Below are 13810 nucleotides of genomic sequence, written 5' to 3'. Positions count from 1 at the left end.
TATCTGTCTTTGGTAAGGAATGGTGAATCACTTCCAAAAACAAGTACAACATTAATACCATAGAGCAGCAAATTGCCAAATACAGAGAACTGATAACAATGGCCTGTTTTACTTAAAAGTAGAATCGGACTTCTTTTCCTGGTCAAAGATTTACAATCTAGCTGAACCAGCAGATAAAGCATGATTGATGAGCTCCCTTCTCAAGATCTTTCCCGCAGAATTTGTGGGGATGCTACTGATAAAAGCGACACGCCTTATCTTCTTGTATGGAGCGACCTGCCAATCCAGTTTAACGTAATCAGAGAATAGAGTAGGGTTGTCTATGGGTTTGGACCAGGCTGAACACACTGCAAATTCGCTCTGTGCTACTTAAATGGAACAAGTTTTCTGATTGAGCTATGTTACCCAAGTAAGCTATAGCAAGTGAAACAAAGGTATAGTACAAACGACCACGCCCATTTTGTTGGATAGATCTAGTAGCACTGACAGCTCGCCGAAATGTTAAGTGACAAATTGGGGTTAAAGGGAGGAAAGAAGAACATTAGCAGCATGGACTAGAACAAGGGTTGGAGCAGATGCTTTCATAGGCGATATTAAGACTCGTTGGGGTACTCGACCAATCGCCCTGCATGCTGTTAAGAACACCAGGTGCCTAGCAAGTCAGTGATTGGGAATCAAATAGTGTCCCCTATGATATCGAGAAAAATAAAGTCAGTTTTTCTCATAGCCAATGAATAGGTGCCTCAGCGTTTGCATTTAGTATCTTCAGGACATCAACTCCTCTATTTCCCTGGGAAAATCTAAAAACTGAAGAAGAGTCTTCCAAAACAGATGAATCCAGGAGGACCATACCTGTTCAGCAATGAAATCCATGATTTCAGATTCTGTAACGCATGCACCAGGCTTCCTCACCACGAAAGCCATTGGAACCTGCCCTGCCTCTTCATCAGGATACCTGATCCCAAACAATACACTTGGATTAGTCTCGTTGGTTTCTTACGCAATGAGCCACTTAGCCAAAAAGAAAGCACATTTATGGATTTCACAACACACCAAAGTTCGACGAGTCCATTATAAGCAGATAAAGATTTGCCTCAAAAGTAAATGCGATCGCAATAGTACATCTTCTGTCAATCATCATTCCACACAATGGTAGGATAACTCTCGACCTTTTAAACATCGACTCACCAATACTTTGCATGTCCTCCAAGTAATTAAAAGGTCAGTGAATGGTAAATAAAAATAAAATGAGACTTTTTGCTCATGAAAACTCTATGCATCCATGTTTGACCCCAAAAAAAAAACTCTCAATGCATCTATAAAGGTCATAAGACAAGCACTGGAGCATACGGTATAACTGCAGCTTCTGCAATTTGTTGATAAGATTGAAGTAAATGCTCCGATTCAGCAGGTGGAACCTGTAGGAATGAGATTGAGATGACAAAATCTGATTAGGGAAAAATGCAAAGCATCAGATTTCACCAGCAAAAGATTCCTTACGACAGAAGCTACCTGATATGCCTTGTATTTTATCAATTCCTTTAGCCTATCTACAATGTAGAGGAACCCCTCCGAGTCAAAGTAACAAAGATCGCCAGTTTTTAGCCAACCGTCAGGATCCAATGTCTCAGCCGTCGCCTTTTCATCTCCAACATAACCTAAATGGAATCAGAGAGATTCAGAACATCTGAGTTTCACAAGTGATACGTGAAGCTCAAAGAGGAGTTCCAGCAGTGAAATGAGAAATCCTTATGCAGGAAGCAGCGTAGTAATTGACGATGTCCGAGGAAACCGGGATATCTAATTTTGTGCTGCAATTTTTGTAAGCGAGTCAGTGTTTCAATAGAAAGACTGGGCATTTCCTAACTTTATGGTGCTTGAACAAAATGTGCAACAGATCTCCAGATAGGTTTTATTCACAGATTCCAGAAGGAAAGCAATCCAGGATGAGAGATTGTGGTATGACTATCGACCTTTCATGACTATCGACCTTTCATGATGGCTGGGCCACGCAGCCACAATTCGCCTTTGCAGCCAGGAGGTAGAGCTTCTCCAGTAACAGGATCGACTATTTTGGCTTCCATATACTCGGCAAGGCGACCAATGGAGCCGTATTGCTTGGTCTCATCAGGCCCCATCATCCTACTTCCTAAGAGGCTCTCTGTCAATGCATAACTCTGAAAAGTTCATTTGGACATGTCGATGTAGAAAAAGCCATTAGTCATTTACATCTATTGATCTTTTGCATCCATCAACTCAAAACTATGTGCCCGTATCTACTTCCTCATGTTCTTCAATTCTTTCATGTCGTCGTCATCCAAATTTCTAGCACAGCACAGTCATGGTACGGATGCGGTACCTATGGGGGTAAGCCTATGAATACCAAATTGAGTTATAGTGTAATTCAATGAACGTAATGCATTGAGTGATTGTTGATTTAATATATCTGATGCAACAATTTTATCTTAAGATCCGTCGTTGGGTAATTTCAAATTGAGGTCATATAATGCAATCGGTTAGGTAGTGCTCATCACTCATTGGCGGATAAGAACACTATAAGTACCATAATTTTCAAATGAGACTCACTTAAGTGTCATAACTTTTTTTTCGACCACTCAAGTGTGATAACTTTAAAAAGAAAAACATTCACTTATGTACCATAACTTTCATTTGATCACTACCAAAACTTCTTAAAAACATTCACCCAAATTCTAGAAATCTAACATGGCATAACACTTGTGGTGAACGTTTTTAAGAATTTTTTGCACTCAAATAATCAATTGAAAAGTAATATTACACTCAAGTAATTGGAAAAAAACGTTATTGAGTGCCACATAGTTAAAAAGTCGTACTTAAATAAATAAAGAAATCATGCCCAAGCATTTTGGCATGTAAGTAATTGGTCTAGTACTAAATGATTTGGGGCTTAAGACTTTAGTTTGGTTTTTACCCGTACATTAATAATACCGGTAATTCCTTACATATCTCATGAGTTTTGGCATAGGGATTTCACCTTTGGACTGAATTGAAACCAATTTAGTAAATATGCAAAAACTAATCTTTGTCACCTTGACATAGCATGAAATGGAGGAAAACAAGTATCGTGTTCTATATGGATTACCAATGATGTCCAAAGCCAGCAGTGATTTTAGGTCAGTTTTTATTTTCATCGAAGTCAGCCATTTCTTTTCGGGATTAAAATTAAGAATTAATATCACGAAAAATTTCAAACTTATATGTCTATGACAAAATTTGCCAAATAATAATTTTTTACCTACAAAAAATTTGTGACAAATTTGTTATCTATTAATTTCCGTTAAATTAAATTAATATAACTAAACACCACAAACTAGGATCGGAGGAAAAAAATCCAAAACCGACATACTCGTCAATTGTTACATGTCATCTAACTCAATAATTTGACAATAAAATATAATGAAAATTAATATCACAAATATACCAATTTCGGATTTTTTGTGGTCAAAAAATTATTTTATGGTAAATTTGTAACAGATGCATTACTTTAAAGTTTTTTTTTTGTATTAATCCTAAAATTAAAGGGCTAACTATTTTTTTGCCAAATAAATTACAAAATATGGAAGTTATGCTTATTTTAATATCTTTTTAACACTAATGGCATTTTACCTGCACCAGCTCCACGTTAGGGAATTGCTGCTGGAACCGCTGGGAAACCTCCTTCCCAAGCGGCGCTCCGCCGCACATGACGGTGTGGAGTGAGCTGAGGTCATACTTCCCGATCAGCTCCGACTTCACCAACGCTAGCACGACCGGCGGCGACACCGGCAACAAGCCGACTCTATACTTCTCCAGGGCCTTCAGCATGGCCTCAAACTCGAACTTGCCCATCAAAACCACGGTCGCCCCCATCCCAAAGGCTCTCAATATCGACGCAAAACCATACACGTGGAACAGGGGAAGCGGAAACAGCCAAACGGGCTTTGGGCCTGGCTCGGGTTGGCGAGCGCCGGCGACCCCCGCGATCATGTTTCCGTGGGTCATGAGTACGCCCTTGACCCGGCCCGTCGTGCCCGAAGAGTAGAGAATCGTCGCGGGGTCGGCCTGCGTGACCTGGTTGACATTGCGGAGAACGGGATCGGTCTCCTTCAGGCCGCTCCGGGTCAAAACGGACTCGAACTCGGGCGAGTCGATGAGGATGGTGCCGTGCCTGAGCGTAGGCAGCTTGTGAGCTGCTTGGGAGGTGACGAAAGCGAGGACGGGCTTGCTGAGCCCGACCAGGTGGCGGGTCTCGGAGGCGGAGCTCAGGGGGTTCGCCGGGGACACGACGATGCCGAGGGAGAGGAGAGTGAAGTAGATGACGGGGACGTGGAGGGAAAATGACGGGAGGACGAGGACGACGTCGTTCTTGGAGAGGAAGGGAAGCGGCTGACGAGGAAGGACGAGAGAGCCCGGCATTGCGAGATGAAGCGCGGGTAGGTGATCCGGTGGCCGCAGGCGGCGTCGACGAGGAACGGCGAAGAGGAGGAGGAGGAGGGAGGATGGAGAAGAGGAAGTCGGTGAGCGAAATGGGGAGGGGAAGGAGGAGGAGAGGGACGGAGGGCCTGAGGCTGCGGAAGGTCCTGGTTTCGGCGCAGAAGCCATTGATGGGTTCGAGTTCTTGGTGCGGTGACTAGTTTTAGCCATCGTGAAATGATGAAGATGAAGATGGCGACGGCGGCGACTGCTCGCGGTCTTTACAGAGACTTAAAAACACGAGATGATATGACTATTGAACAAAGTGCAATTCTCGATGACTAACCACCATTCCCCACTTTTCTTACCGTGTGTTGGCATATCACGTTATGTATCAATGTTATTTATTTTATTTTTTTTATGACCAGGAACCCGTACAACCAGTAACCGATGAGTAAGGTGGCAAAATGAGTCACCCATAATTTTTACAAATGGGTCGAATGTGGGTTATGAAGTTGTAATGGGTCATAACCCACATTCGACCCATTTGAAGTTCAGTTTTATATGAGTCGAAAATGGGTTATAAGTTTTGACCCATTTTCGACCCATTTCTAAAACCTAAAAAACATGAACTTCACATTCTTCAGCCCTTCGACAGCCCTCCGCCACTCGCCTCCGAGCCGCCTTCGCCACTCGCCTCTGCCGCCCGCCTCTAAGGCTCGCCTCCGCCACTCCCTCAAAGGTCGTCGACGATTGAGCCTTGCCGGATCTCGGCCTCGCCGACAACTAGTGAGGCTCGAGCTCGGCGGCGTTGGGCCCGGCGAGACACAAGCTCGCCGGCGTCGGGCGAGGCTCAATCTCACCGATCCGACGAGGCCGAGCCTTGCTCGACACCGGCAAGCTTGAGTCTTGACAGATTCGGCGAGGCTCGACCTCGCCGACGACTAGCAAGGCTCAAGACTCGCCGATCTAGCGAGACTTGAGCTTGTCGGTGTCGGGCGGGGCCTTGGCTTTCTTGGATCGGCGAGATCAAACCCCGCCCGATGCTTAGAGCTCGATCTCGCCTATGGCCGGTCGCCAACCGTCATTATGGTCGGCGGTTGGTCGAAGAAAAAGAAAATAAAATAAAATAAAAGAGAAAAAGAGAAATAATCATTAAAATTAAAAATTATATTTTTAAAAAATTAAAAAAATTCGATTTTTTTAAAAATATTTTAAAAAGAATTATAAAAAAAATTTCATTAAATTTGTATTGCATAAAAATTATTAAAAAATTTGTATTGCATAAAAATATTTTAATAATAAGTAGGTTTTAACAATACGTGTCGGGTTGAGTATGGGTCACTAAATTTACATTATAAAAATATAGGTCAAAATGGATTAAATGGGTCTAATGGGTCGACCCATTTTCGACCCGACCCATACACAACCCCAGCACCCACCCATTTGCCACTCCTACCAGCGAGTAAACTTGGGGGGACACGTAAGCGGGAGGATCCACCACTCCTCTGACGTCCCACTTAAGACCCCAAGCGGCTGTGAGGGGATTCGAACTCCTCCCCTTCGTGAGGCAGCCCACTTAAGACCCTAAGCGATCGTGATGAGATTCGAACTCCTTCCCTTCATGAGGCGGCCACCAAGGTGGTGGTGTTATGTATCAATGTTTTTTTTTTTTTTTTTGACCCGGGAACCGTATGCAGCGGTGTGAGTAAACTCCGGGAGATTCAACTTCTCTCTTTCGTGAGGGAAAGAAAGCCCAAACCATCATGGCCACCAAGGCGGCAGTATGTATCAATGTTATTGCTTAACATTTCACACAAAATGCTTGAGAAATCCTCTCATGAGAAGCGAAAGTAAATTGGGTAAAAAATAATATGATTTTGCTAACACAACAATTTTTGAGCTATTATGAAAATAAGAAATTATTATGACCAATAAATTCTTTAAAAGCCTGTAATAATTTATAATTTTTTATTATTTAGTTTTTTGTAGTCCAAACAGTTATTTTCATAATAAATCAAATATTTTATACAATCATTTCTTGAAATAATAATTGAGATAAAAGAAATTTTCTTGCATGGAATTGAAAGTCGTCAAATCATAAGTAAAAGTCTTGCCTCGAATGTGCTCCACTTGCTCTTTAACATTGATTATGAAGCTCGAACGGCTAATGTTTGAAATAAAAATTGGTGAGGCATATTAGGCCAACCGACAGCTCTCCACGTTAGAAACATGTGCATATTTTCTGTACATTTTAACACGTTGCTTCTGTTCTTGATTGGTCTGAAAGCTGGATCCACGTGAAGCACGCCAGCAAGACGGGGGCGATTTGGTTTTAGCCAAAAACGGGAGGGAAAGAAAAGGACATTGCCTCGATCGTAGAGTTCCTTAAACAATCGAGTGGACTACTAGTTTTTCCTTTTTTGGGTCGAAAGGGGACTACTGGGTTTGGTAGACATGGAGTAACGTCACATTTACTCCCATCCACGTGAAGCACCACCTTCTTTAGTTGCTCGACTAGGCTCCTCTATGACTTAGGAGAACCCTTAATATGCATAGGATTGATATCTCCCGTGGGAAAACGAGGAGTTCAAGAAAAGCTCAAGATCAATAACTTAAAACTAGTAATAACACAAATAAAAATAGAATGTTATCTTTAGTTTAGTGAATTGATTCGATTGATTTACATTGGGTTTTGACTGGAGGTGGGTTTTGACTCGACTTACCTCAACCAAAGCCGACAATATCCATCACCAGATTATTTGCTTTACGTCAACACACTTGCATAATCACTTGCTTAGATTATGTATTGTACTTTCTATGAGTGGAAGATCATAATGAGGGGTGAAGGCTTCGAACTCCATACTTGCTCTTTAAATTTTATTCAATTAGGCAACATGAAAGCATCCTTTAACTTGACTACCGGGCGTGATGGCTCCAATGGATAGGCTTCAGTGATCCTTTGAGGGAGAGGTGAGAGGTTTGAAGCCTTTGCAACGCAAGGGGGCTAATGGAGTTACTTGGTGACTTACCCGGTGGCATGAGATGGTGGTTTCTTCATGTTGCCACAGTTCTTCCCGCCATTGTTGGCTTTGGGGTTTATCACCATAAAAAAAAAAAAATTCTTTAACTTGAGATTGGAATTAGATCTAAACCTAATCGAATATACATGCTCTTAACATGAAGTTTAGTCAACTTTATTATTTTAGTTAGTTCCAAATCACCTCTAGAAACCAATTCAAATGCATTACAAAACTAAATCTGTGAAAATACCAATATTGCTCACCGATTGGAAAGTACCAAAAAGTCATAAATCAATTGCATTAACATTAATTCAGTCATGAATCTTTAAATTTGGCTAATTTAATTTTAAATATTTTCATATTTTGTCAATTGAATCAATTTGGCTAATTTAAACTAGAAATTATTGACATTAACGTCGACCCTATGTTACATAGAATAGCCGGTCCACCTCGAAACTCCAACCTAAATTGATCGAATGGACTTAATTGATTAAATATGAAAAATTTAAAAATTAAATTAATCCAATTAAAAATTTCAAGACCGAATTAATTGATAAAATATGAAAAATTTAAAAATTAAATTAATCCAATTAAAAATTTCAAGACCCAATTGGCACCGATGTAATGGGTTTAAAATATTTTATGTGCATTCCGCTTGCTTATCCACGAATTATTTGAATCCCGCAAAAGCACTAGGGGTGAGCAATGTCGGTCTAGGGACCGGCCCAACCCCGCCGGTCCCGGGTCCTGGTTCTCAAGGGGATTAGGTCAGTCCTTGGTCCCCGAAATTCCAGGATCAACACCGCATTTCGAGGTGGTCATCGGTTCTAAGAGTTTTGGGTCGGTCCAACCCCTGACCAACCATATATATTATATTATATTATTTATAATTCTTTTATATATTCAAACCTAAGTAAAATATCCGTTATATTATATTATATTGAGATGTTCTACCAATAGTACTAATAATAATTTCAATTTAAAATTTTGTTAAGTATTAATTATGTGTTGTTTGTTTTGTTTTCAAGTGTTTAAAAGTTCAAGTGAATTAACAAGATGTGAAGTTATATATTCATGGTTTATATTAAGTATTTTGAACTTTTTATGGTTTAATTGTATTTTACTAATAAATTTCAGCTACATTTTGCTTTTCAATTTGTGTCAAATGGTAGAAGTTTTTGAAGAGTAGAGTAATACTGCAGTTGCTACGGTGACTTGCTAGTCAAGTGGTGTGAAGCTCATTTTTTGGTTGAGTAGACTCTACATGATCGAATGCGGGAAAACACTTTTACATATGATGTTATGAATATTAAAGATAGATGATTACAAGAACTTTCCATCTTGTCTCATATCTCGATGAACGGTTACCAAGTACAAAATTTCTATTATTGTGTTATCTTAAATTTGCTAAATATGTATTGGTATTTATAGTTTAGTTGTACAATGTCGTATTGTCGATGGATGTATAATTTGAATTTGTAGATTTGCATTTTTAGGGAGTATAAAAAATAAGACGAAAAAAATTATCGATCGATTGGATTGACCCCTAACCGGACCGGGCCCGGGTGGATCGATGGGTCGCCTGTGCCCCAGGCCACAGAGTCGGTCTTCGGTCCTAAAAATTGAGGACCGACACTGTACGAGTTAGTCCTAGGGTTAGGGGTGGTCCGGACCAACCGGGACCATGCTCACCCCTAAAAAGCACCAGCCACGCCCTCACTGCACTGAAAACGACAGACAACAAGATGACTAGACGGACATCAATGTGGGACCCCGAGAATCCATCCGTTTGATTTCCTGTTAATAGATATGACAGGGACCCGAAAACCCAGCAGACCACCAAACTTAAAATCGCTAGAGGAAAGTGTCCCCATTGAAACCACATGAAATGCTTCCTCTAACGTCTCCTCACAAACGTGCACAACACTTTCACAGATCCTAATATCTGATCTCCACTTAGACCGCAGCAGACAGTGTAGTCCTATGTGACGATACCGACCTGTCCTCATGAACCATGCCAACAAAAGCCATGCTTGGTGTGCACAACCAAGGAAATGCGACGGTTCGAGGGATATATCATTGGGCATCCAAGTCCAACAGGAGGTTAAGTTTCCATGCAAGCATCACTTGCTGAAAGTAAATCGTCAACAATGATGCGAAAAAATACGAATCAAGTTGCGATCACACAAGACCTGCCAATTATGGTTTGGATAGCATGAAAGCAAACTTCTCAGGAACTCCTGGGAAGAAATCACCACAAGACCAGTGAAATGGGGAAAGAAAGACCCAGCAACATATTATTGTGACGAGGCTTTGTCTTTCTTCTGGGACAAGTACCTATAACAAAGAAAAGAGCAAGTCACACAATGTTTACCTGCTTATGCATCTCCCAGTCAAAGCCACAACCACAACTAAAATCATATGATACACATCAAACCTAAGAAACTAAACAGATCTTTATGTGTATACTTGAGGTGATGTGTAGAGAGTGTATTAAACCAGTGTTGCAATTGGAACTTACCCTTGAGCCGTTGCCCAACGGGATAGTTGATAGAGCTGGACAGATTCATTTGAGGCATGGCATGCAAGGAGTAGGTAGTTCCGTGGCTGCACCATCCATGCAAACCTCATAAACAATGCAGAATATATACACATAGCTGCAATCAAGACGCAAAGGTGAGCTGGCTTGACATGATAAGAAGATAATAAAATTAGTTGCTTTTGGAACAGAAATTGCTAACCTGCTGTCATGTTGCCTGATATCATCTCTGGTGGTTTCTGCATGTCAACCAATCCCTATTGGAAGCAACAAATAAGTTGAACATTAGTGAAAAAGTTGAAAATCCAGGCTTCAAGATGTTTCATTAGTCACTAATGAAGGCATTTGGAAATAGACATTATGGAGAAGAAGCATACAGCAACCACGAATCCCCAGTTTGCAACTGGTCCCCAGAAATGAGTAGTTTTGGGGCCAACGGGACTGTTCAAGAAAGCTCGGAAAGAAGCCATTTGTAGCAAGTAATTCCTGCTGAAAATTCACACCAGACATATCAGAAGCTTGCCTCCCAATAATATGTAAAAATAAATCTCATGCAAACTTGGAGAATGGTCAACCACAAAGGTTATAATGGAACAATTTTCTTGCAAAAAATAGCTTAAATTTTTTAATTATGGGATAGCAATAGATCTAGAAGTAGTCTGTTCTGCGTAAATCACCATCTATTGCCCACCAGGTGCTTATACTAGGGCATCCTTCATTAGTAGAACTATGGCATACTGAGTGTGCATAAGCCCACTATATTTTCGATGAAATTCAAACAAAAGCTACAATGATGGCCACCAGACAGGCAGCAATTGAAACACAGATTTCTCATGAAGAATCTAACCTCTTACAAGGGAAATAACTAGCAAGGACTAAGGGCAAGCATAGATACTGGCCCAAAAAATAAAGGAGGGGGGAAGCTAATTGTTCAAGACATGTCGATTCACTAGCCTTTCTTGTGCATTGTTGAGTTGAGCTGCAACACCCCAAACCCCATGATAACGCCATGTGTGAATGCCAAGGAGGCTACTATAAACCCGCGGAGCATATACATAAAAGTATAATTTTATTGAAAAGAGGACGGAGTCCCCCTACATAGCTGATATATCAATCAACCTGTAAAGCAAAAATCTTATTTTTCTTATAGCATGCATATATAATATGTACACAGCAGGCCATTTCATAAACATACCCAAGGCTCAGGTCACACTTGGCCAGTGTACAAGTGTCAACAATAGAGAAGCCTGGGAGGTACACAATTGGCTGATCAACAACATAACTTTAACACATTTACAGGACATGAACAATGGAGGCTCACTGTTGGCCATAATGGAACTAGGACTATTTGCCCACGCAGACCACAAATCAATTTTATACATAAATAGGCAAGGGGACACGCTAAGCATTTGTTGCTCAACTCTAACTCTAACTAAGTCCACTTTGACTTTTAGTGCCTGAGAATTTCCCAGTTATATCTCCAAAAGTGATGAAGACACCCTCTCAGCTAATTCTGAAAATGTTAAACAAGGGGCGAACAGCACCACCTCAGTCAGTGAAATTTCAAGGTCTGAAAGACATCACTTGATACAAGTAGTCACCTTCACAATCACACGCAATGTACGTGGGTATGCAACATGCAGGTGAAACGAGTTTAACATGAATGCTGCAAACAACACATTAATCAAATGAAGTACATATAAGTGGGTTTGCATAGAGAATTTTATGGTCTGGCCAGAGACTCATCCTGAGAGCAGGACATTGCTCTCATGGCTATTGAGAATGAATCAAATCAGATGGTTCTATTCCTCAATCTGTCAGTCATCCACAACCACTGATGAAGGATTCCTCGAAAGAGTGGCACTTATCCACCAGCCATGAGTCCAGTCATATAACACATAACACAGGTTCCCATTAACACACATAGAAAGTCGTTCAATGACCTTGCTCCTAAGAGTGGCAAATAAAAGTGACACTGAGCTAATAGCTAGGACCCACATAGACCAAAAGGCACACAATGTGACGCACATCAGTGCACAAAAGCATATACCATCAGCCAGTCATATTGCCACAATTCATCAAACACGTGTAGTGCCATATACTGACCCATCATATATTACATGTATCACACACTCACTTGAGGATAGACACAATTCACCATAGTAATATTTTACTCCAGCACTAAATCACTAGTGCTAGGGGGATCAAACAATTTCACACCAAGAGAGTTAAAATACACAAGGTCCGGGAGAACTTGACTTCAAGATGGCCCAGCAAATATTCCCTTAATCCAATTCGCCTAAAATCACCATTCTAATCATCCATTGTCAACTAATAACTTCTTTCTTTCTTAACTTCAGTAAGAAACTTAAAATTTAGTATTTTTTATTTCATGGATTAAGTTCAAAAACCACATGTAAACACATCAGTCCAGCTTTGGACAGATTTCATATCATTTAAATTCTTCAAACTTCTTAACTCCAAATTCATTACCTTGAACTGTAACTACCCAATTACTTCAACAACTCAAAGGTGTAAAAGTTGAGTGCATTTTCCATTCAAATTGAAGCTTCAGAAGTCTATTTCGGTGAAAATGAAGCACAAAAGCTTAGCCTTAAGGCTGGACAACCTAAACCAAAATCATCCTTTCAAACGTTCAATCAAAAATCTACCCGCTCAACAGCAAGATCAATAGTTTAAGCTCATCTCACCAAAAAAAGAAAAACCCCTTCAAAACCAACCTTAATGAAATCAGGGTTCAAATGATCTCGCCCAATCCAAGCTTCCCCTTTTACAGCTTACATCCCAGTTTGCAACCATCAAATCACAGAAGCAAAACCAAAATTTAGCACGAAATCTACAAGGACTCCATAAAATCTTCAAAAAAAAAAAAAGAGTTCGGAAGAGGATGGCACTTGTCCAGCGTTACCTCAAAGAAGATATTCTTCGATATGGTTAATCATAGATTTCGCATCACGACCTTCAATTCGTCACCAGTCGTGCAACAAGATTCGGGTTTGAAATGTCGAAGGTAAGGCCTCCCTCCCTGCCCTGTTTTTCTTTCTTTGACTTTTTCTGGCCTGTAGAATCTCCTCTTTCACCTAAATGGGTTGGACACTTGGCCGTGAATCCCCCTCCCGCAACTTCATTTCTTTATTATCTTCTCAAAAGTCAAAATTTCACTAAACCTATTACAACTTGGGATCCAAAAACATTATGATATATTGATGCAGGGATGATAATACAAATTATCTCTGAATTTTGATTTAATATGCAATATCATTTTCAATTTTTCAATTTTTACAATATAAACCTCAAGTTTTAGCTCAATTTGCAATATCGTCTCCAGATTTTTGATTTGTTCAATGCGGATCCTTGAATTGTTAATAGATATTCAATATAGTTCCAAAACTATACAAAAGAATTAAGATTCAAGAATCATATTGAACATTAGACTAAAGTTTAAAAGATTGCATTAAATGAATTAACGGTTTAAGGAGCATATTAAATGTTGGACCAAAATTCATAGACCATATTACATAATGAACTAAAGTTCATAGACAAATTGTGTCATTTTTCTATCGCTTTAAGAAAGAATCCACATCGCTAGCCCTCTATATGGCTTAAAAGCTCTATATTTCACTTACTTATAAAATCGGATAATTACATAAACACACTTGAAAATGGTTTTATTTTTTTGTTTATCCAAATATATTTGGTTTATATACCACACTAAATCTCTATTATTAATAATCGCTCAAATAAAACTATTTACAATTTGTTTGGATTGACTTTTCTGTTTTTACTTTTTTTTTAA

General features: G+C 40.0%; 1 protein-coding gene and 1 pseudogene across 4 annotated transcripts; both read right to left on the bottom strand.

Annotated features, from left to right (window-relative positions):
* Positions 1-111: 111 nt before the first annotated feature.
* On the bottom strand, positions 112-4783 carry LOC120289900 (annotated as a pseudogene).
* Positions 4784-9505: 4722 nt separating this feature from the next.
* Positions 9506-13102, bottom strand: LOC120286016 (mitochondrial pyruvate carrier 1). 4 transcript variants are annotated; one of them, XM_039304240.1, is made up of 6 exons: positions 12923-13097; positions 12735-12790; positions 10371-10479; positions 10196-10250; positions 9976-10111; positions 9506-9791 (listed from the first exon to the last, which is right to left on the bottom strand). In XM_039304240.1, exons 3-6 carry the CDS (start codon positions 10461-10463, stop codon positions 9752-9754), a joined length of 324 nt encoding a protein of 107 aa, XP_039160174.1. In that variant the 5' UTR covers positions 10464-10479; positions 12735-12790; positions 12923-13097; the 3' UTR covers positions 9506-9751. The 4 variants fall into 4 exon arrangements, with proteins under 4 accessions (XP_039160174.1, XP_039160172.1, XP_039160173.1 ...); XM_039304238.1 differs by having other exon boundaries at positions 10371-10482; positions 12923-13096; XM_039304239.1 differs by lacking the exon at positions 12735-12790 and having other exon boundaries at positions 10371-10482; positions 12923-13096.
* Between the last annotated feature and the right edge of the window lie 708 nt (positions 13103-13810).

The sequence above is a fragment of the Eucalyptus grandis genome, chromosome 11 (assembly GCF_016545825.1).
Source record: "Eucalyptus grandis isolate ANBG69807.140 chromosome 11, ASM1654582v1, whole genome shotgun sequence".
Classification (NCBI taxonomy): Eukaryota; Viridiplantae; Streptophyta; class Magnoliopsida; order Myrtales; family Myrtaceae; genus Eucalyptus; species Eucalyptus grandis.
The sequence above is the reverse complement of the archived record's forward strand: the minus strand, read 5'-3'. Positions and strand labels throughout refer to the sequence as shown.